Below are 24,032 nucleotides of genomic sequence, written 5' to 3'. Positions count from 1 at the left end.
GCGGATATGTTGAGAATGCAAAAGATCTCTTTAAAATCAAGGCTGACCGCAGTCTTTGGCCTTTACAAGGATGGGTCGTAAAAACCTCGGAGCTACACAACCACACATGGTTCATCACAGATCATTTACTGCCTTAGGGCCAAGCGGCTAAACGTACCTTGCTACAGCTAGCTATCTACACAGAGGCGTAGGGAGGGGGAACGACGGCTGACAGAAAGCCATGCATGGACTGAAGAAGATAGCACTTCTGGGTAGTAGGTGAACACTGGGCCATCCAACATCAGCCTTAGCTTTTGAGTGCTCGGCTCTGTGTTCTATTCTGTGTTCTATTCTGTGTGCAACAGACAGACAGACAGACAGACAGACAGACAGACAGACAGACAGACAGACAGACAGACAGACAGACAGACAGATACAGATAGATAGATAGATAGATAGATAGATAGATAGATAGATAGATAGATAGATAGATAGATAGATAGACAGACAGACAGACAGACAGATAGCTGGAGCTAGGCTTTTAAAAGCCCCCAGAAAAAAAGGAGAAGGGAGAGCTAGCCTAAATATCAGATTCTCCTTCGGAAATCCCCCTTAGGAATACCGGTATACTAGGACCCATTTTCTATACAGAATTATGCCACTGAGCGGACTGGATTTACCATATTCATACAGTGGATGAATGGTGGGGGAGGATTCAGCTTCACCTGTCCTACCTCAGCACTATGTGTGCAGGCTTGCACTCCTAAATCCCTGAGGGGTGCCATTAGGGAGAAGGGAGAAGTAGCTCTCTCCCGCTTCTTTATGTAATGCAGGCTCCTCGCCATTCAATACACTCCTCTTAATAAGGGCTAGGTTCAACAAAGGACACAGCCCAAATAGGCAACAACAAAAAGAAGTGTGGAGGAAAAAGGGCCTCTAAATATCTCCATGCTAGGGGCCTTCAACACGATGCAGCTTTTAAAACGTGTTGCTGGTGCATTGGTGAGGCACACAGATTCATAATAATGTGTTTGATTGACGCCCCCAGAGAAAGCGACAGAGGACGGTTTGTTGGTGTGTCAAATGTGTCTGTCTGTGTGTGTGTGTGTGTGTGTGTGTGTGTGTGTGTGTGTGTGTGTGTGTGTGTGTGTGTGTGTGTGTGTGTGTGTGTGTGTGTGTGTGTGTGTGTGTGTGTGTGTGTGTGTGTGTGTGTGTGTGTGTGTGTGTCTGTCTGTGTGACAGGGCAGGGGAGTGTTGCTGCGAGAGTGAGGCTGGCTAACAGATTCACATCCAATATGGAGAGGTTAAAGTGACGACTTCAATTCTCCCCATAGTGCAAAGAGAGAATGAGATTGAGCTTGGGGGGTAAGGGGGAGAGGAGGAGGGGGGTGTACTACAACAGATTAATTTCATTTTAGGACGGAGCACTCCTCTCCTGGAACAAAACGAGAGGATGAAAAAGAACAGAGGGAGACGGTGATAAGGAGGTGAGCATGGAAAATAAAAATATATTCTCCCCCTCTGATAGGCAAATGTTAAAGGGGGGATACCCTTGTAATGTGTGTCTATTTTGAGCACACACAGCAGGGTTTAAAACTCCTCAGTGGTCCATGGAGATGTGTACTGGTATCTGATTATTCATACACTTGGGTTTGGTGAATCTGTACCATCTGTGTGTCTGTACTCTTGTCTATAGCCTGCAGGCACTTTGGTTCAACCCAATGTTAATAAATCCCTGTGTACGTACATACATACATACTGAATGTGTGAATGCAAATGTTTGAGTGTGTGTAAAGTGCATGTATGTACTTTAAGGGGGGGGGGGGATTGGATAGGGGGCAGGTGGGGGTTGAAGCGCCCGGGCACTCAGATATATTAAAAGCCGGACCCCGAGCCGCTCCATTGTTGTCACGTTACTTCTGTCTGCTGCACGCACGCATTTGTGGGTGCATGATATTACATTTTTCACTCAAACCCCTGGCAGTCACCCCTTGCACTCACAACGGCAGGAGGGAGGAAGGAGGGAGGAAGGACAGAGTGTCCCTGAAGTATATATAAGGCCCCCCCCACACACACACCTCCCATCTCATCCTTTCATTATCATAACTCCCATCCGCTAAATTAAATTGGAGGGGAGGGGGGGGCTAAATCTCTCCCAAATCTGCACTAGCCTACAACCAGTTGAGGGAGATGGGAGAGGGGGGCAAAATTCAACCAAACAGGACCAAGTTGTATTATACCCCTTTATTGCTTAAATGTATAAACAGCCACAACATTATGCCTGCCAAGGCACACACACACACACACACACACACACACACACAAACATGTGAAATGGCCACACAAAGGACACGTTTCTGGTGTCTAGTTAATCCAACTACATGGCTTGTTGTTGCCAACACATCTCTATGTGTGTAGGGGAGTGGGATTACATTGCACACACACAAATGCACACACACACACACACACACACACACACACACAATGTGCATCGTTCTCTTTCCCTTTAATCTCACCCCGACTAAAGTTACATTCAACAGCAAGGGGCTTTAGCCCATCGCTACTATCTTACTAAAATAGAAAAAAAGTCACACATTCTTCCTCGTTATGATAAGCCCCCCCCCGAAATCAAAAGAGCGGGTCCTTTTTTCTCCAGGGCGCTTTCCCCTTCTTTTCCCTCGTTTCATACCAGGCCTCATTGAGAAGCACACAAAAGAGGGGATGGGATAACAGCCTGGCGTGTGTCACAAAAGGCCAAAGCGCCGCCGCTCCTTTCCTCCCCTTGCTCCCTGTGTTATGTTGCTGTACAGTGTGAAATCAAATTATTCTGCTTAATTAAGAGGTGGCTAACCTTGACCCCAGATCAGCAGCTAATCAGCAGAGAAGCCTGCAGGCTTTCCACTACTGGCGTAGCAGGCGGGGCTAGCTCGCTATAGGCTATTCATCTCCGTGTGCTATTGCAGGGCCAAGGTAATGTATTGTGGGAGGAAGTGGGGAATGTAGTAGGAGCTGTATGTATAGACATTGCTTGCTCCCCCTACGACGTGCCTGCTTGTACGCTATTTGTTTGTTCATTTGAGAAAAGGGGCCCGTGGCTAAGTGCATTCGATTAGGGGTTGAGAATGAGTTCCATTCCAGGGGTGTGCAGACACTGCCCATTGAGCACTGAGAGGTTTGTGCATTGGAAAAGGAGGCCCTGCTGTGCTTGGAGTCATCATTTGGGTGATGTGCGATGGACACTGGCACATGCACACTCACACGCTCACAAAGATTCCACACACACTTGCGCGCGCAAAGATGTACAAAGACACACGCACAGACACATACAGAGACACACAAAGATGTACAAGGGCATGCATACACACACACACACCAATACACACACTCACTCAGGCCAGTCAAATAGAGCATTGTGTCCTGAATACGGCCAATTTGGCTCCTAATGGTCTTTGTGACCATCAAGGCTCCGAAGGTAAGCTGAGTGGAGGACAGAGAGAGAGAAGAGAGAAAGTGTTTACCTGTATAACTATATGTGTCTAATGGCCTATGGATGTCTCCATGGTAACATGGGCAGTAGGTGGCGAGCTCGGGAGCAGGCGGGCGGTGAGGCCGAGCCGAACTCTGCCCTCCATATTTAGTTCTATTCGAGAGGACCATTTATAGTTCTCATCGCTACAGCTCGGCTACATCAGTGGTCTGCAATGAGTTCATTATCGCCGGACCAGAAAAAAGAAGCAGCTGTGTTTAAGTGTCCAAGAGAGAAGGGAGCGAGAGAGGCAGAGAGAGGCAGAGAGAGGCAGAGAGAGGCAGAGAGAGTGGGTCGGTGTTAGGGGCAGGGATGGGAGAGGTGGCTTAATGCAATAAAGCATGTTGTATTGACACCTCTGTTGTGTCTATTGATTCCTCATTATGTCCCTAACAAACCTTGGTGGACATATTGTCATTCGCAATCATGTTAGCACTGGGACTCGCTAACGCTCCCCCTTAAATCCGATCTATACACACACTCACACACACACACACACACACACATTCCCTCACAAACACACGCTACGTACATACTGCACACACATACACACACACTAGACACACAGGCGGAGAGTATTCAATGAAACCTGATCAATATCAGAGCGAGGTTGAAACCACTCTGACAGTATGTACCTGTGAATTCATACTGGTTCAGATAACATACATACACAGACCTATAATTGACCTCAATGTGCAATTATCGAGTATACAACCTGTCCGCCCTCTCTCGCAGACCTGAGCTGTCACACACACACACACACACACACACACACACACACACACACACACACACACACACACACACACACACACACACACACACACACACACACACACACACACACACACACACACACACACACACACACACACACACACACACACACACACACACACACATAACTGCTAGCCAATTAATCCAGGCCTCCAAGCCTTCACCCATCTACCCCCACCTCACTCCCCTCGCCAAGCACAGGTACACAGCCTCATCCTGGGCAGAGAGAGGTGAGGAGTTGGGGTGTGGGCTGGAGGCAGTTATCAAGCAGCGTGGAGGCAACAGTGTGTGGTGGTGGAGTGGTTAGGGAGCTGGACCAGAAAACTGCCTGTTAGATACTGTACCGCTGCCATTGAAACGTTGAACTAACGTGGAATAGACGTTGAAATGATGTCAGTGCCCAGTCGGTAGTCCATAGATTTTTGTCTAGTATGTCATTGTTGAGCACTTTATCAGAGTTATCTTACCATGCTGTAACGAAAGTAAATACCAACCTTTGGTTGTGTTAAAATACAATGAGGAATCTGAATCTGGTGAAATAAAAAACTCTTACGTTTTGCCTGGATAGTCAAAACATGCAGTATACCTGGTAGCATGACCGCAAGTACCAACACAGCTGCAAACATTCACAGTCCCTCACCAGACAGAGTGCCGACTCACTCTGAATTTGATAGCTTTTTATGTGCAAAAAGAACTCTGGAGATTTTAAAGCCAAATAAAAGATATATTTTTGAAAAGATTTGTTCTGGCTGTGACCAATGTCAAAGCCTAAGGCGCTAACGGGGTAATGGCAGGTCCCAAGACACTCAAGTACCTGAGTAAAGAAACGTTTTGCAGACTTATTCCTGACGAAACCATCCATTTCAACGGGGCTTCAGTAACATACCTTTCCCTCACCTTTCTATGGAGGTAACAACATATGTTATTACTATTAATATGGTATTACTCGCTTCTACTATTAATACTGCAGATATACCTCTAATACTATGCTTCACCTTCTTTTCTCAACTTGGAAACGGACCCTGAAAACCATTTCCAAATGCATCTCAAACCATGTCTGAACCCTTGAGCCAATCCCATTTAGCCTAATGCCGTGTTTGCTGACTGGCCATGCACATCCAGACAAAAAATCCAAGGTAATTTTACAAACTGCCATCAAAATGGTGGCCGGAAAAACCTCTTCATGGGGTTAGTGGGTTTGCCACAACACCATGGTCAACCTAACACATAAGCTCTTAGCTTAGATCCACTTGGTAGCCCAATAGCCCATCTTTGCTAACGTATGCTGTTTGTACTCTCTCTCTCTCTCTCTCTCTCTCTCTCCCTCCTTCTCTCGTTCTTTCCCTCCTTAAACACCCTCACTTTAGCTTCTATCTCTCTCTCCCTCTAAGCATGCTGGGATTGAACCCCCCAGCAGCCCCCTCTCTCTCTCTCTCTCTGTCCATCATCTGGACCTTAGATCAGAAGGGGAAGTGTGGGTAACAGACTTAGCTAAACAGGCTTATGGGCCAGACCAAAACACCAGGAAAATCCAATTGAAAACCCACCCGGACCCAAAGGGAACACAAGAAAGACAGACAGAATGAGAAAGAGAGAGAGAGAGAGAGATACTTCTATGTTAGATGCTCTTTATTGGCTGACCGACCATCTGTATGACCGACCATCTTTATGTTGTTACCCAATTCCTCAAGGGACATGGAGGAATGAAAGTAGAGAGAAGAAAAGAAGGGGGTATATTCACTTTTCTGCCATTAGATGTTTCATACCAATATTGACTTAATACCCTTCTATTCAAGCCTGCATATGGGAGTATGTTCACTTTATAGGCTACTCACTCACACCTCTATACTGGCATAAGCTAGTAGGTGTGTTACCCTGGGATATAGGTGTGTTACCCTGGGATGTAGGTGTGTTACCCTGGGATATAGGTGTGTTACCCTGTGATATAGGTGTGTTACCCTGGGATGTAGGTGTGTTACCCTGGGATATAGGTGTGTTACCCTGGGATGTAGGTGTGTTACCCTGGGATGTAGGCGTGTTACCCTGTGATATAGGTGTGTTACCCTGGGATATAGGTGTGTTACCCTGTGATGTAGGTGTGTTACCCTGGGATGTAGGTGTGTTACCCTGGGATATAGGTGTGTTACCCTGGGATATAGGTGTGTTACCCTGGGATATAGGTGTGTTACCCTGGGATGTAGGTGTGTTACCCTGGGATATAGGTGTGTTACCCTGGGATATAGGTGTGTTACCCTGGGATGTAGGTGTGTTACCCTGGGATATAGGTGTGTTACCCTGGGATGTAGGTGTGTTACCCTGGGATGTAGGCGTGTTACCCTGTGATATAGGTGTGTTACCCTGGGATATAGGTGTGTTACCCTGTGATGTAGGTGTGTTACCCTGGGATGTAGGTGTGTTACACTGGGATATAGGTGTGTTACCCTGGGATATAGGTGTGTTACCCTGGGATATAGGTGTGTTACCCTGGGATGTAGGTGTGTTACCCTGGGATATAGGTGTGTTACCCTGGGATATAGGTGTGTTACCCTGGGATGTAGGTGTGTTACCCTGGGATATAGGTGTGTTACCCTGGGATATAGGTGTGTTACCCTGGGATATAGGTGTGTTACCCTGGGATGTAGGTGTGTTACCCTGGGATATAGGTGTGTTACCCTGGGATATAGGTGTGTTACCCTGGGATGTAGGTGTGTTACCCTGGGATATAGGTGTGTTACCCTGTGATATAGGTGTGTTACCCTGGGATGTAGGTGTGTTACCCTGGGATATAGGTGTGTTACCCTGGGATGTAGGTGTGTTACCCTGGGATATAGGTGTGTTACCCTGGGATGTAGGTGTGTTACCCTGGGATATAGGTGTGTTACCCTGGGATATAGGTGTGTTACCCTGGGATGTAGGTGTGTTACCCAGGGATGTAGGTGGGTCAACCTTGAACATTAGGGGTAAATAGGTGGGTAAACCCGTATGCAAATAAATTATTATCTGGCATTATAAGTGGATAACCCCTTTTCACAAAATAAAAAGGTGTAAACTGAGTTTACTTTAGTTAACCCTCAACTACATCACGAATGTTATACTTTGTTTATCCCATTTTAAACATTTTCCAAAATGTGTTCATTATCATTCACTCATAACCTATACTTTACCTTCATTTCATTCAGTCACCTACCTATAACGGTTGTCCCCTCTTCCTACCCCTCTCTGTCACAACAAAAGCAATGGGCATACGTGCCCTGTCAAGACGTCCTCCTGCATGGCTACCACAACCAGCGCTCATTAAAAATTTCAACCGTTCTTCTCCTGGTGACATGTAGTTAAGTAGATAGCCTGCATTATCATCACAGGCCTGGAGAGGAGCATATATTCGGCCCCATCTGTCATTTGAATTTTCCACTTGGATGGAGACAGGGACAGCATCATCTTCCCGCCCCCTTCCCTCTCTCCTCGTTGTTCGATAAAACCACCTCCACCAAAAAGTGACAAAGATCGTAAAAGACAAGATAGTTCATAAACTCCACAGGTTGTTGCAACACTACAATCACCAATCATTTCTCATTTAATTAATTGATAATTACTTAACCTGACCAGGCCTATCAACTTTACGCATCAACACTTTGACTGAGAATATGACAAAAGTAGAATGGCCTGTAATTCCAATCTTTTCCACTCCCCACTCCCAGCCTTGTCGCAAGGTTTCTCACTCTCTATCCCTCTTTTTTTTCCGCGGCCCCGGGATCGATCTCCGCTGGGTCGATAAATTACCATGAATATTCCCTTAACCGTCCATGAGACGAAAGCGGGAGAGACGGGTGCATAGACAGAGGCAGACGGAGCGGAGAAGACAGATGGGGATGGAAGTGAGGAGAGAAAACGGTCTGGGAACAGCATGGGATACAGCACATAGGCAAATGTTTAAAGGATGTAAATAATGAACCACATTTTCTTGACAACATTTTGGGGATAAGAAGTTGTTTTTTTTACACTCTGGATTTTTATACAAATATTCTAATGTCTTTTGGGGGAAAGTTTTTTTTTCATGTATGTGAAATGTAGAGGAGCATGGCCAATGAAACAGCTATGGCGGGATAAGTAAAGGTCTTACCGGAGCTGGAGCGTAGAGCCAGCGGGGACTTGAGACGCCAGGCGCTGAAGTCGGAAGCAGTTCTCTGAAAGACGAACGGCACCGGCAAGGGAACAAACATGATCCGCTGTCGTTCTTGGTTTTTATTTGCAGTTTTCTTCGAATTGCGCTTGTCTTCTCTTCTTTTTTTGCCTTTCTTCGTATGCTTTCCAGGTAGACGTTTCAAAATATGTTTGGTAGTAAGAATATTTGGTTGAGTTTGTGTCTAGCCTATGCTACGTTCACATTTTTGGTTTTGTGCCTCTATCTATGTCATATCGATGTGGATATATGGTCCCTTAGTCGTTCAGTGAACGGTGCTCACTTGAGACTAACACACAGACGGATAGTCGGGATACGGGATACACAACGCCAGCTATGTAGGCTAAATAGGCTTCTGTTGATATGAGTCATTAACAGAATGAATAGACTGACGAACTCTCTAACGCTGGTATTCTCTCATTGGTAAAAGTTAGGCCTGTATGTGGCTACAAAATAGCCTAGATATGAACTGTATGGAATATTATTTTTTATATATTATTGAAGGTATTCCCATATGTTTTGCTTATCACGACAGGTGTGCGACTCTTCCCGTCACTGTGGCTTTTTTTTTTTTTTTTTTTTTTACCTCGATCGGTTTTGCTTTGGTTTACACTTGTAAATAAATATCTCTCCAGTTTTACTTCGATGAAAAACTATTCTTTCTCGCTGTCTGTTGTAGCAGGTGTATGGTCGGATCAGAAAAGGTTAGCAGCTGCTGGTGTTATGTTGTTATTTTTGGTTCTCTATATTTGGTTATAAGCAGAAATGGCTATGGTCAGCTCACGAATACATGCACACAAGAAGCATTATGATAAAATATACAATTCAATTATTTGAAACATTTAAATAATCAAATAATAAGTAAGGCTACACAGGGACGCCTCTGGTTTTCGCTCCTCCCCCTCTCTGTCACAGGCCGGTAATTAAAACGCAATCAATCGATAAACAAAAGATAAATAAATAAACCAGCTTTTTTTTTTACTAAATGAAAGATAAACGATAAACATAAACACGGTACCCGTTATGCGGTATCTTTTCTTTGGCTCTGTCCCGCCATCCGTCTGTGTGTCTGTCTCTATGTTCCCGTTATTTGGGAACCCCAGTTCGTTCGGTCCGACTCCCTCCAGTCTGAAAGCGCTCTGACAACGCTGCTCGCAACATTGAGGCGAGAGAGCACCCGCCGTATAGCCTACAGTCCCCCACCCCCTTTCTCCCCCTCTTTCTTTTCCTCCCCCGCTTCCTTCCACCCCTGCTCTCTCCCCTTTTCTTACTAATCCCATATAAAATGACCTATACTCTGCATTGATCTCTTGATTAAACTTAATTCACAACGATGCCAATAATCGTGGTGGTCTCCTAATCGATTGGTTTACACAATAGACACGTATTCAGTGTTGGTGTTTGGTATATTTTTGTGCAGGTGATTTTTCGCATCGCTCCCTCTACATTTACCTTGGCTAAATCTATGCATTGCAAGGTCATAGGCAGCATTGCCAGCGTAGTAATACAGTAGTATTATGGTATGAGTAATTGAGCTAGTTATATAGATACTAAATTGGTGTATTTGGGGCATTTGGGCATCATTGTGTTGTGTGCGTAAAAAGCCCCTAACTGCAGGTGTTTTGGTCCGTTTGTGAGCTTCTACAGCTGTAGCCTAGCATGTGCACATCTTAGGATAGTCATCCATTCCTACACCTACACCCACGCCCCCTCCCATCCCTACACCTACACCCACGCCCCCTCCCATCCCTCCGCCGATACATTTTGTGCTGTCAGTTATAAAGCCACAATCTGTGCCGCGCACTTACACTCAAGATTATTGCCGACATAGATTTTTTAAATAGAAAAATCTATACGCTAAACATCGCAGTCAATATGGGAAAATCGAAAGCGCTGAGCCTGATCTCTCTCTCTCTCTATACCTCTGCCTCTCACTGCATCTGTGGTGTTGTTAATGAGTTATCGATAAATTATGGGCCTATGTCATAAAAAGCCAGAGGCATTGACAATGCCAATAACCAAACTGGAGGGTGAAAAAAAGTCATAAAATAAATATCACCTCAGTTGTGGATAAAACATCAGTAATATTGTTCAACATATCGGTTACCAAGTCTATTCTAACAATGGAGACTGGAATCTGTTCTGGACGTGCTTTTGATTTCAGCTTCGCATAGACACCACAATGGTGCGGTGAGGTTTATTGTCCCCGGTCTCTCCCTCTCCCCCCGCTTACGCCCCTCTCCATTTGACAGATGACATCCGCATGTCCAACGAACGAGAGAGAGGGACAGAAAAAAAGAGAAGCGACTAGTTGTCCTTCAGGAACCCCCCTCGCAGGAGAGGGCACGCGCTGAGAACCCCCAACTCCTTCCAGACAAAAGCAATTATTTATTGTAGAATATAGTGTGTTTTGCGCGACTGAGGAAGGAAGGTGTGTGGATTAGAAGGAGAGGAGAGGAAGATAGTGGTAGACCCATCATCACAGGCTTCCTTTCATTTTATAACCATTTTATAACAAGCATGCAGTTTGCCACCATGTTGATCTCCTGACCATGATCACACATGAGCACACAATGAAAAAATGGGCAAACATAGGCTACACAAACAGTACCCGCACACAATTACGCACTCACGCACGCGAGTACACACACTCACACAATGAGCAAGGCAAACAAACATTGGCGCACATAATAGAGAACATCCCACACACACAGGCCTGAACAGACTGGTCTCATAGACTACACTTAACATAGTAAACACAAATCCGAGACACTCAAATTAAGCGTTGTGAACAGAGTTGTGAACCCATGGTGGCTGGTGAGGCTATGGTATGGGCAGGCAGGCATAAGCTACGGACAACGAACACTATTGTATTCTATCGATGGCAATTTGAATGCACAGAGATACACTGACGAGATCCTGAGGCCCATTGTCGTGCCATTGGTCCGCCTCCATCACCTCGTGTTTCAGCATGATAATGCACTGCACCATGTGGCAAGGATCTGTACACAATTCCTGGAAGCTGAAAATGTCCCAGTTCTTCCATGGCCTGCATACTCACCTGACATGTCACCCGTTGTGCATGTTTGGGATGCTCTGGATCGACGTGTAGGACAGCGTGTTCCAGTTCCCGCAAATATCCAGCAACTTCGCACAGCCATTGAAGAGAAGTGGGACAACAGGCCACAATCACCAGCCTGATCAACTCTATGCAAAGGAGATGTGTTGCACAGCATGAGGCAAATGGTCACACCAGATACTGACTGGTTTTCTGATCCACACCCCTACCTTTAAAAAAAAGTATCTGTGACCAACACATGCATATCTGTATTTCCAGTCATGTGAAATCCAGAGATTAGGGCATAATTCGTTCATTTCAATCGACTGATTTCCTTATATGAACTGTAACTCAGTAAAATCTTTGAAATTGTTGCATGTTGCATTTATATTTTTGTTCAGTGTAGTATGTATGATATGTTATGTTTGGTATGGTTATATAAGATGGAAGGTTGCTTTAGACAAAATCAAAAGTAATTTGTAACATATACTATGATGGGTTCATACTTACGCAACAATAACCTATCATACTAAATGAAGTGCCTCAGATGTATTTACAGAATAATCCGATATGCTCTGAGACCACGTTGGCCTGAAAGTGGTTCATTTGAATTCCGGTAATACCTGCATATCACGTCAACAGAGTCAACATCATCGGGAACAAAAGTAGGTTGAACCAATGACGGGCAGACATACACAGGCTACTGTAGTGTAGGGGACTATATTGCCTGCCTTCAGCCTTCAGTGCTTCTTTCACACAATACCCAGAGCTGGCTTGCTGGCTGGCGCACGTTCACTAACGCTGGTTGCTTGCACGGCTTGCAGAGAAACCGGCTGCTTTTGCGGTGGATCGTTTTCACATCACTAAAGAAAGAGCTTGGTAAACACAGACATTCCATGTTATTGTAAAAAGTTCTTGGAAGGTGAACACCTAGGCATGTGTAGCCCATCATCATCATTTGACTCTTCTTCTCCATAATGTATTTCATTGAAATCAAATCAAGATGACAGTATGACACTGAATCCCAATATGCAATGATACGTATTATTATGGAAATTATAATAAACTATTGTTTATCCTAAAAATCTGTGAATCCATATTTTAGCACAGTTAAAACGTGCTGGTCTTTTTGCAGCAATTATATATACATTTTGCATTTGTACAGCTTTGTTAGTCTTGTGAGAATGTAATGATAATGTGTGTGTGTGTGTGTGTGTGTGTGTGTGTGTGTGTGTGTGTGTGTGTGTGTGTGTGTGTGTGTGTGTGTGTGTGTGTGTGTGTGTGTGTGTGTGTGTGTGTGTGTGTGTGTGTGTGTGTGTGTGTGTGTGTGTGTGTGTGTGTGTGTGTGTGTGTGTGTGTGTGTGTGTGTGTGTGTGTGTGTGTGTGTGTGTGTGTGTGTGTGTGTGTGTGTGTGAGAGTGTGTGTGTGCGTGCTTGCGTGCGAGCGAGATAAAGTTCATTGTTAAATGGCAATGTCATGTTGACAAATGAGTTGGTTGAATTAAATTCTCTCTCGTCAATAACAAGGCGCCCCCAATCAATACCAGCTTACAATTATATCACCACCTCATTCGCCGCTCTAACAAGCCCCTAATACAGAGAAACAGAGCTCCACTGTCCCTGACACACACACACACACACTTTCTATTTAATACAATTCAATTATCACTCTCTCAAGCTCTTGTAATTTCCTTATTATCTGTCCTTTTGACATTTGATCTACTCTCTCTCTCTCTCTCTCTCTCTCTCTCTCTCTCTCTCTCTCTCTCTCCTTGCAGCTTGACTAAATGATCAATGCTGACACATTGTCAATAGCCCATCCGGCCCCTGCCAATAGTCACCCGACATGTCCATTATTATACTTACACCGGCGGGAGACAGATAAAGATGGCCGTAAAACGTTAGCAGTCAATACGGCACAAATAAGATGATCATTGCCGCAGCAATGCCATGAGCACATCAGCATCAATACTTACAGTTTACAAGCTCAGCTGATCCCATGGAATACGTGGCAAAGTAAGAACATGTACCAAATGTGGGCTTTGACTCGGGAATTAATTTCACACATAGCCTCCGACTCTTCTTATCCTCCAAGTGCTGTACATTTCATACATTATCTGAACACATCCGTATTTCACAGTCACACACACGCATTCTTATTCCTATTGAGCCTGTTTTCTTTCCACTGTCTACATTTCACACATATTCTGCATCCTATTTCATCCTTGTACTGGGGTGTAATGGATTGAAGACATGTAAAGGGACTTTCCATTGCCACATCGGGTGGAGTCTTTATGCTGCCGGAGCCTATGTCTAGCCCTGTGAGCTGGGTTTCCAAATAGCTTAGCTTAGTGCTAACGCAGCATCAAGGCTCCATTTAATGCAATGACATGGAGGAGGCTATCCGGCTATCCGACCCGTGCAGACTGGCCTGCACAGGGAGTAGATCCCCCCTCCCTCCATCACAGCCATGGTGGGTGGGGGTATGTGAGCCCTAGCTACGCTCAGGGGATAAGAGCCACTACTGCCCAATCTGTTGGGAGACCGTGGCTATGGGTGTGTGTGTTTGTGTGTGTGTCTGTGTGTCTGTGTGTGTGTGTGTGTGTCTGTCTGTCTGTCTGTCTGTCTGTCTGTCTGTCTGTCTGTCTGTCTGTCTGTCTGTGTGTGTGTGTGTGTGTGTGTGTGTGTGTGTGTGTGTGTGTGTGTGTGTGTGTGTGTGTGTGTGTGTGTGCACTAGTTCACCAGCAGCACAGTGGCTCTCTATTACACACATTCTCGATACCATTGACCATATCATAACAAAGAAGACATCCAACTTAACATGACCAGAAACCCCCATAGCATGACGGACTAAAACCAAGCCGTGTCAAGTTATTTTCCCCTGAAATCGTTCTCTCGTATCCACTCTTGCCTCGTTCAAGATTCTCGAATTTGGTAACATTCATTTACTTTAAACACGGACACGTTATTTTTTATTCCACTGTACTAATAGGATCAACTACTCTCTAACCTTTCTCCTCTGTCTCTTGTTCTCCCTCTGTTTTGTCCTCTTTCCCCCTCTCGCTCTCGCTCCCCCTCCATCTCTCATTCACTCTGTGCTGTGGCCACGTGCACTGAGACTGTGTGTGTGGGTAGATTTAGAACCGGGATCAATAAGAAATGTAGAAATCAATGCACTTAGCACGGGGAAATCAATGCACCCTAATCAGGATGCCAATGGCACAAGTCAAAACAATTAAGAGAGAAGAAAAATGTTTAACAACCTCTCTCTTGCTTACACGACGGAGGGAGAGAGAGAGGGGGGGAGACAAAGATAGAGAGAGAGACGGAGGGGGAGAGATAAGAGGAGAGTACTGTGGGGAATCGGTGAGAGTGAAAGGAGAGAGGAAGGACGTGTTGAGCGAGGAACGAAGGAGCGGGGAATAGAGTGATGCAGAGAAGAAGAGAAAGATCCATGTGAGAGAAACGAGGAAACTGTCAATAAGAGACACATCTTTTAGACGTAAAAGTAGGAATTTACTCTAAATATTTCACAATATATGGCAGTTGTTTGGCTTTCAAACGAACAGGAAAACAAAGAAACACTATACTGCTGCTCAAGGTGATTTTCAGAGAAAAATAACCAAAATGGTGGTCATTCACTCCTTTCATTTATGGTCACTGTGTGAATAATGCACTTCTGTCTGCGTGTTGGTTGGTCAGCATGGCCAGTTGGCGCAACGGTCCATCAGACAGACAAATGAAGGGTCACTCGTTCACGTGTGATTATGTAAGTCCACCTGTCAATCAATTCATCCAACTAATACAATACAATTATTACATCCCAAATCCTATGGCTGACCAATTGTGTTCTGGCTTTCCACCATGGTATCTAATAGTATCCAATCAGGAAAGAAGAGAGAGGTGCTGCGGGATAGGTGAGAGGGGCGTGCAGGGTTTATTTGAGGTCGATCAATAGTTGCACAGCCACCCCGACCCCCAGCTTTTCCTGGCATTACTTGTGGTGCAAAAATCAATGGTGAGGCCAATAACTCCTCACTTGTGTGTGGATTAGTGAACTAGCAACTAATCAGGGAGTTACTGAATCTGACACCGGGGCTATTAACCTATCGATATGACACTTGCACCCATACACACACTTGCATACTCACACAGACGCTCACGTACATACCCTCATACCCAGCCAAACCCAAAGGTATTTTCCTACGTCATATCCACACACACACACACACACACACACACACACACACACACACACACACACACACACACACACACACACACACACACACACACACACACACACACACACACACACACACACACACACACACACACACACACACACACACACACACACACACACACACACACACAGAACGAGAGAGAGAGAGAAAGAGAGGGAGAGAGAATAAAGATACAAACACAAACACTTGAGCAACAGGATCAATAAGAACTATAGAAATCATTGTATAAAAACACTGCACCTTGGGCAGACTATACATTCTATTTACAATTGAAAAAAAAACTATTTGTAGGTATAATACAAATGTATATAAGTTGAGTTTAGCCTGTTAAGGATGTATTCATTTGGTTAAACATTTTATTCTTTAGATGTCACATTTTCTATGGAATCCTGATACTGACAACTAACTGACAATGTCCAAAATGTATCCAGCCAGTTCAATAAAGTGGCATGAACCCCCTTTATATTGTTTATAATATGTTATGTCTGTCTATGTCACCGTTATGTGATGAACAAAACATTATAGGGGCTAATTAAGTCTTACAATAACAACATTGTAACATATTATATAGGCTCTCAATAAAACGTTACCAGAATGTATATTTCTTGTTATACGTAGGTACATTCATGTATAACAGACAAACATAGGTGAACATCATTCGAGGCCTTAAAAGGGGAAAGGACCACAGTCCAGTTTCTCCACACTGTCAGCATCCCACTGTAGAAATAAATGCACTCAGCATCGAACACTCTCTCCCTTGTTCAGCGAGAAAATGGGGTGCAATTGCATAGATGAACACCCCTCTACCTCCGAATGGTCGTCTCAGGCCATTACCACTGGACATCGCATTAAGAGACATCCACTCAACATGACGTAATGGCCCTGCTGAGCCGCCGTAGCATCATCATTTACTATTGGAACGAGGGCGATAATTCGAAAGCAAGCGGGTATTTTATGAGTGTTGGGCGAGAGGCAGTGCACCATCCGGGTATAGGGACACGGTGTACGTTAAAAACGGGCAGACTTATTGTGCAATGAAAGAGTGAATCGCGGTATTATGTATTCTGGTCTTTTCTGTTCTCCTTCGATAGGGAGAGATCCTTTCCAAGTAAGTCCATTGACGAGGGCTTTAAAATGAACATGACTTGATGTGTTCGAACAACGTTTGACAAAAGATATGGGAATTCTGTTCAACAAAGGGAAAGTACAGAGGAGGGGATAAAGTGCGTGTGCAGTGTGTGCGTGTGTGAACCGCGAACCAGTGTGTACGTACGTGCTCTAGGAACCGCAACAACAACAAAAATGGTGAGAAAGAGAACGACAACTGCGCGAGAGAATTGGAAGGAGACCGAAATATGTCAGAGAAAGAGAGATAACAAAAAATAGAAAGAGAGAGATGAAGAGGTGCTGGTGAGGTATGGGGAGAGGCGTGGAGAGGGCATGCTGAGAGTGTTGGGCAGTGATAAGAGAGAGAGCCAGAGTCCAGCCCAGAGAGGAATCAATGGAGGTTACGGCATTACAGGCACAAAGATGGGAGACTGGGGGCCCCCACATATTCGGGATTAGGGAACATATGCAGGGGAGTAAAGAGGGATTAGGGGCAAAAGGGAGGTAGAAAAGAGAGAGAGGGATGTTTTGGGAGGGAGAGGGGAGGTATCGAGATACAAGTGCTTGGTGAGGCGTATTTCCACCCTCCTTTCATCTTTGGCTGGCTCCCCCCAAATCACCCCCCTCACCTTTCTCTTTGAACCCCTGGGCTGGTGAGATTGGTGAGGAAGTTAAGAAGGAGAGGCAGCCACTCGCTGGCGCCATCCGTTGACTGTGGTCTCTCACTGCACTGAAATCCCAGTGCCAAGATAATGAGCTCCACAAGTATATTGATATATAGCAACAACTAATTCTTGTGATTAGGAGGGAAAGGAACCCCTAGTATTATACTACAGAGATGTGGGCGTGCCAGAGGGAGGAACCTCTAGTGTTATACGACAGGGATGTGGGCGTGCCAGAGGGAGGAACCTCTAGTATTATACTACAGAGATGTGGGCGTGCCAGAGGGATTAATTAACAAATTAGAGTGAACCCGTTTGACTAAACTCAATGTACATTTGATTAAATTTTACAGTTTTTCAGTAAAAGGAGTAATTGCGAACTTAAATTAAAGTGTTTTATTTATTTTTTGTGTGTCAAAAGGAGAATTTAACAACAGTTTGCAAATTGTGTGTTTTTACACTATTCAATTATTGTCATAGAATCAAAAGTCCTTAGCTGATGACCAACAAATGTAGAAGTCTGAAGAGGATCTGTGTGTTTCTGTGAGTGTGTTTACTGCAGAGTGAACGTGTGTCATCAAGACAGAGTGCATGTATTAAAGCAGTGGTGGCTGAGGGATGAGGGGTGTGGAGCGTGAGGAGGGTCAGGGGCTGAGGGGTGTGGAGTGTGAGGAGGGTCAGGGGCTGAGGGATGAGGGGTGTGGAGCGTGAGGAGGGTCAGGGGCTGAGGGGTGTGGAGTGTGAGGAGGGTCAGGGGCTGAGGGATGAGGAGTGTGGAGTGTGAGGAGGGTCAGGGGCTGAGGGATGAGGGGTGTGGAGTGTGAGGAGGGTCAGGGGCTGAGGGGTGTGGAGTGTGAGGAGGGTCAGGGGCTGAGGGATGAGGGGTGTGGAGTGTCAGGGGCTGAGGGGTGTGGAGTGTGAGGTGTGTCAGGGGCTGAGGGATGAGGGATGTGGAGTGTGAGGAGGGTCAGGGGCTGGGGGATGAGGGGTGAGGAGGGTCAGGGGCTGAGGGATGAGGGATGTGGAGTGTGAGGAGGGTCAGGGGCTGAGGGGTGTGGAGTGTGAGGAGGGTTAGGGGATGAGGGATGAGGGGTGTGGAGCGGGAGGAGGGTTAGGGGCTGAGGGGTGGAGTGTGAGGCAGGTCAGGGGCTGAGGGGTGGAGTGTGAGGAGGGTTAGGGGCTGAGGGATGAGGAGTGTGGAGTGTGAGGAGGATCAGGGGGTGAGGGATGAGGGATGTGGAGTGTGAGGAGGGTCAGGGGATGAGGGATGAGGGGTGTGGAGTGTGAGGAGGGTCAGGCGCTGAGGGGTGTGGAGCGTGAGGAGGGTCAGTGGCTGAGGGATGAGGGGTGTGGAGTGTGAGGAGGTTCAGGGGTCGAGGGGGTAGGCCGGGGTACACCAGTCAAGGTCAAGTGTTAATTCGCCACACGGCGAGGGGAGGAGAGATGTAGGGAGAGTGGACTGAACGAGGGGGGAGAGGTTGGGGTGACCACCACCACACCAGTGGCTGAGGGACAGGAGCAGGACATTCCAGGGGGAGCAAGTTCGATGTTCACCCCCTCCCTCCTCTGTCTACCTCTCTCCCTCTCTTACTCCACATCCCCCACCAGCAGCGGCTTGACCACAGGGGTCAGCCTCAGTCGAATGAGGTCAGCCGTCTGGGATTAAATTGACCCTTGGCCCCCTCTGCTTGATGCCTGCTTGCATCCCAATCACCTGGACAATGAACCCGCAGACAGTAGTGGTTATGGGTTTGAGATTGTGCGACTGTGTGTGTATGTGTGTACAAGATGCTACAATATTTATTCACCACTTTGTATAGATGGGGCTACTGGTTAAAATCATGTTTAACACAAAATGTACTTTCCGTTTCTTGTTCGGAATTATTTCCTCACTGCGGATTGTCAGCGGCAGCCATTTTGTTTGATCAGAAGTAATATCTTGTTCATCACTATTACCCTCTGGCTACTAATACTAATAATCAGTACATAGGGACATTGATTACTCCCTGTGGCATGCTATCGCATTTCCAGTCCATTCGTGGTCTGACTACCGATGCCCATGCCTGCGTAAATCTATCCATCAGGTTAAACCTTTCTCTGACTTTGCTCTTGAGTGTTTCCACAATTCATTGAGTAATGTTAGCCAAATTCAGAACCATTGAGTATATGGGGCGGCAGGGTAGCCTAGTGGTTAGAGCGTTGGACTAGTAACCGAAAGGTTTCATGTTCAAATCCTGGAGTTGACAAGGTACAAATCTGCCCCTGAACAGGCAGTTAACCAGGCAGTTTCCTAGGCAGTCATTGAAAATAAGAATTTGTTCATAACTGACTTGCCTAGATAAATAAAGGTCAAATTAAATATGGATACTTCCGGGAATTAAGGCTATATGTAGATGTTTAGGGAGCTTAAACACATGAAACTCAAGAAAATACATAATCTCACATTGCATATGAGAGATAAAATGCTAAATGCTGAAATTGCATAAAATAAATAACGATGCAAATTCAGCAGAATTGATTGATAATTAGCTTTGTAGACCAACATATTTTGGATGCCGGTTTGCTGCATATTCCTCTTCACAGAAGAGCAAAAGTTTTCCTCAAAAAATTCACGTGTGAACAAAGGTCAATATTTATATTCGTTTGTGGTGTTGATAGTGTCCACCGTAACGACGTCGTTATAGCACAAGGAGGAGCTGATGCGATGCAGGATATAGGCTGCCTACTTTGCAGTTGAGGTCTGTCGTCATTCGCCAGAGTGACCACCTGCCCTTTGACACCGGGTCGTTCTAATGGGCTGGGTCTGGCGGCGGTGGGTGACAGAAGCTCTCCAAAAATTGATGAAAAAGGCAATAATAAAACCACCCTCTTTCGGTAATAATAATACATATCTACCGTGACAAGTTAGATATTTAGTGTGTTCCTGCAAGCGTTAAGACTTTTGTAAAATTAGAGAAATGGTTTCAGTAATTGTTTACAGGTTTGGTTTTGATGTTTGCTAGTGTTATTGTAGGACCACTATTTATGCGGTTATATTGCAATGGATAGGCTTTTATCTCGATACGTGTATTAGGTTTTTAGGATCTGTCTAAATCAGGTGCTCTCCAACTCAGTTCCTGGAGAGCTACCGTCCTGTAGGTTTTCGCTCCAACCCTAATCTAGCACACCTGATTCGAATAATTAGCTGGTTGATAAACTGAATCAGGTTAGTTACAATTTGGGTTGAAAGGCAGCTCTCCAGGAACAGGGTTGGAGAGCCCTGGTCTAAGTTATTCTGCGGCACAGTCGGACTCGTGAAACCTTGACTTCTGGAACAATAGGTTGGCCTACATTCAGTAGAGGTGTTGGCTACTATGTTGTATAAAGGGCTGGCACGTTATTTTCATGCATGTTAAAACTAGAAATGAAATGTCCATAACGCATTTATTATGTTAATTTAAATAACATAATTATATTATTATTGAATCATATTTATATTATTAGGATTATTAGGATGTTGATTGTTTTTATTATTACTCATCGGTTCATATGCATTTGACACAGTTGTTTATTGGGAAAGTGGATAATAATGAACCATTTGTCAATTCATTCCGACCTTTACAACACGAAAGAAGACGACGGAAGTAGCGACCATACAAATACATTATATTAAAATGCAATGTTCAGAGGGAATAATAATATTCATATGCAAATAATTAGGCCTAGCTATGTAAATAAAATTCGAAAATCCTTTGACGGTAATTTCCTACTAAATCCAATGATGTTTGACATTTTCCCACGTAAAACCTCGTCAAATGAATGTCAAAACATGGAGCAACTATACTTGTTGCTTTATAAAAAGAGGAACATGCTCATTCGCTTTCCATGTCCATCTAACTGAGTCGTCAAGGACCTTCTCGTTATAGGCATTACCCAAACTCTGCCCAAATGAAGCCGCATTTGTCAAGATCATTGAAATCGCTTACTTGATCAATACGTCGATTAGAATGAATACATGATGCCAAATAACGGATTGCCTCCATCTCCACTGTACTGCATTTTAATAAAATAGGATTCGGAATTAATCTACAATTTACAGGAATAAAAAAAGAATAATAATTCATATTGCTTGAGGAAAGCCCACTTCATACAGTTAATCATTATTTAAATAAAATCCTATCGTCTTTATACTTTGGTAGAGAACGGTAATAATTATTTCATTGGGCATAGATGAATTGCATATGAACATATGTACATTTCAGTAGCGTACAATATGAATATGAATATTTTATATTAACATAATTTGGCATATCTAGCCTACTTGAGAGGCATTTTAAATGCCAAAACATGTAAATGTATATATCCAATATTGGTTTAGCAGCCCAAATACATGAAGTAGGCTAACTTCCAATAAGGTTTGGTAAAAAAAATAAAAAATAAAACGCTCACATTAGTTTGATTGTATACATGATATCAAACAGAGTGTACACATAACACATATGATCTTAACACTTATAATAAGACATTATAAAAGGCCCATATAAAGCATAAACCATTATACCTTCACGCTTTATTAATAAATTAAAGAGTTACCATTAGTAGTACTCACTTTTAGCTCATGTTACATGGTTGTAGATTCATCGACTTTGGACCTAATTGACATACTTTGCTTTTCTCTCTGATGTATCCGTTTTCATCCATAGCCTACCAACACAGTGGGATTTACAGCCAGTTTGTAAGGCTATTCTATAGAAATGAGAAAAAGCTGACGTAAGTGCACTTGGTTTCATATCATGTGAGTACAATCAACCCTAATATGAGTCAATTCTTTACATTATGTAAATTAGGTCCACAGTTGATTCATCTACACCAATGTAACATGAGTTAAAAGGCTAAAATATGTTACGTCTTCAACATTTCAACTGACAATTATTTTTTTTGGGGGGGGGGAGGGGGTGTAATAATACTATTAATAATAATAACAATAGAAACAAAAACAGCCTGAGGAATTTGTGAAGTCGTGAGCGAGAGGGAGACAAAATGTAAAGTGCAAATGTGTTCCTGGCTCATCGTTAACCCAGTCTCTAACTAGGGGTGAAATCACATTGACGTTGTGGGGCACACCCTTGACCGATAGGATTTTCTATTTATTTATCAGCCTATAGCTTCTGCTTGAAAGGAAATGATTCTGAAATGTGTAGTGACCACAAACCACTGCCATGTGTTCTACCTGATATGTGTTATTATCATGAACGCTTTGATGTCAAAGAGACTGTATTTAAGTCTGTAATGACTGTGCGTATGTGTGTGTGTTTGTGTTTATGTGTTGTGTGTGTCTCTCTCTCTGTGTGTGTGTGTGTGTGTGAGAGAGAGAGAGAGAGAGAGAGAGAGAGAGAGAGAGAGAGAGAGAGAGAGAGAGAGAGAGAGAGAGAGAGAGAGAGAGAGAGAGAGAGAGAGAGAGAGAGAAGAGAGATTATAATTACGTTCACATTGCCAGCAAATTAACACGAAGCGATTGGCATGCAACAAAGCAACAAGAACAAAAAATACCATGAACAAGTTTAATTAGGTTTCAATCAACTGCCAAGTGCCCCTGTCATACAACAGAAACACAGGATTCCCATTGGCCTCTCATTGTGCCTCGCTTGCCCGAAATCAAATGTATCAGGTGCTCGGGTGAGAAAGATACAGGAGTTTAGAACTGCACGCCGACAGCCGAGCCAAGTGAGTCGCTTCCTCTCCTTAATCTCTGACAATTTATAAATGGCAGTGCGCTCTTTAAAGGGACAATTCCCTCCTCTTAATTGATTTCTCATAATTAACTCAGTCTGTTCATCGATTTTCCCATGACAGCGTATCGGCCTCGGATATACGCTAACACACTGGTCTGCTCATAGAGCCTTATTCTTTTCCTGTTTACCGAAGTCATCTGGAGTGCCCCGGAATAAATATTGACCACATTCGATAATAATTATGGTTCAACAGCAGTAAATAATCAAAGTTCAGGAACAAAGGCACCTCGACCGGCAGTGCGACTATGAGGTCGTAGTTATAGCTTATCACTAGAATCTCCCTGTAAAAACCGCATCAATTTAAATCACATTTTGATCATGTAGGTAGCCTACAACTAAGTCCCTCGTGAAATATCAAGCTTCACAACAAAAATGTTGTTGTGAGGGAGGAGTGTGCTCTCTCCCCCGGTGGCGTGGAGCACCTGAAGGTCAAAGCCAATGGCGCGGGCAGTGTCCAAATGAGTGGCCTACAGCGGCAGTTTACCCCCAACATTATGGCTGACCGACCATCTTGTGTGCGTTGTCATGGGTCACAAGTCTGCTCAAAGTGGCAGAATTGTAACATGAGGATAAACATATAGTTATAAAGGCCCACAAACTGTGATAAACTACAGTAATTAATTTGTATATGTTGTATTGTTAATCTTGTTTGCAAAATTGATGAATAGCAGTAGATGGAAATGTTGATGAAATTGCTGAAACATCAAGCATGTTCTGTTTTATAGG

At 44.3% G+C, this 24,032-nt stretch overlaps 1 protein-coding gene across 2 annotated transcripts in view; it reads right to left on the bottom strand.

Annotated features, from left to right (window-relative positions):
* Window positions 1–9,578, bottom strand: part of LOC118398203 (POU domain, class 2, transcription factor 2) — a 56,107-nt gene extending 46,529 nt beyond the window's left edge. For both annotated transcript variants that reach the window (XM_035793303.2, XM_035793305.2), the window contains exon 1: window positions 8,403–9,578. In XM_035793303.2, the coding sequence (XP_035649196.1) occupies window positions 8,403–8,502 (100 nt within the window). In that variant the 5' untranslated portion in view covers window positions 8,503–9,578. The remainder of the gene's footprint in view (window positions 1–8,402) is intronic.
* Between the last annotated feature and the right edge of the window lie 14,454 nt (window positions 9,579–24,032).

The sequence above is a fragment of the Oncorhynchus keta genome, chromosome 19 (genome assembly GCF_023373465.1).
Source record: "Oncorhynchus keta strain PuntledgeMale-10-30-2019 chromosome 19, Oket_V2, whole genome shotgun sequence".
Classification (NCBI taxonomy): Eukaryota; Metazoa; Chordata; class Actinopteri; order Salmoniformes; family Salmonidae; genus Oncorhynchus; species Oncorhynchus keta.
Note: the sequence above shows the minus strand (reverse complement) of the source record. Positions and strands in the feature narration are given on the sequence as shown.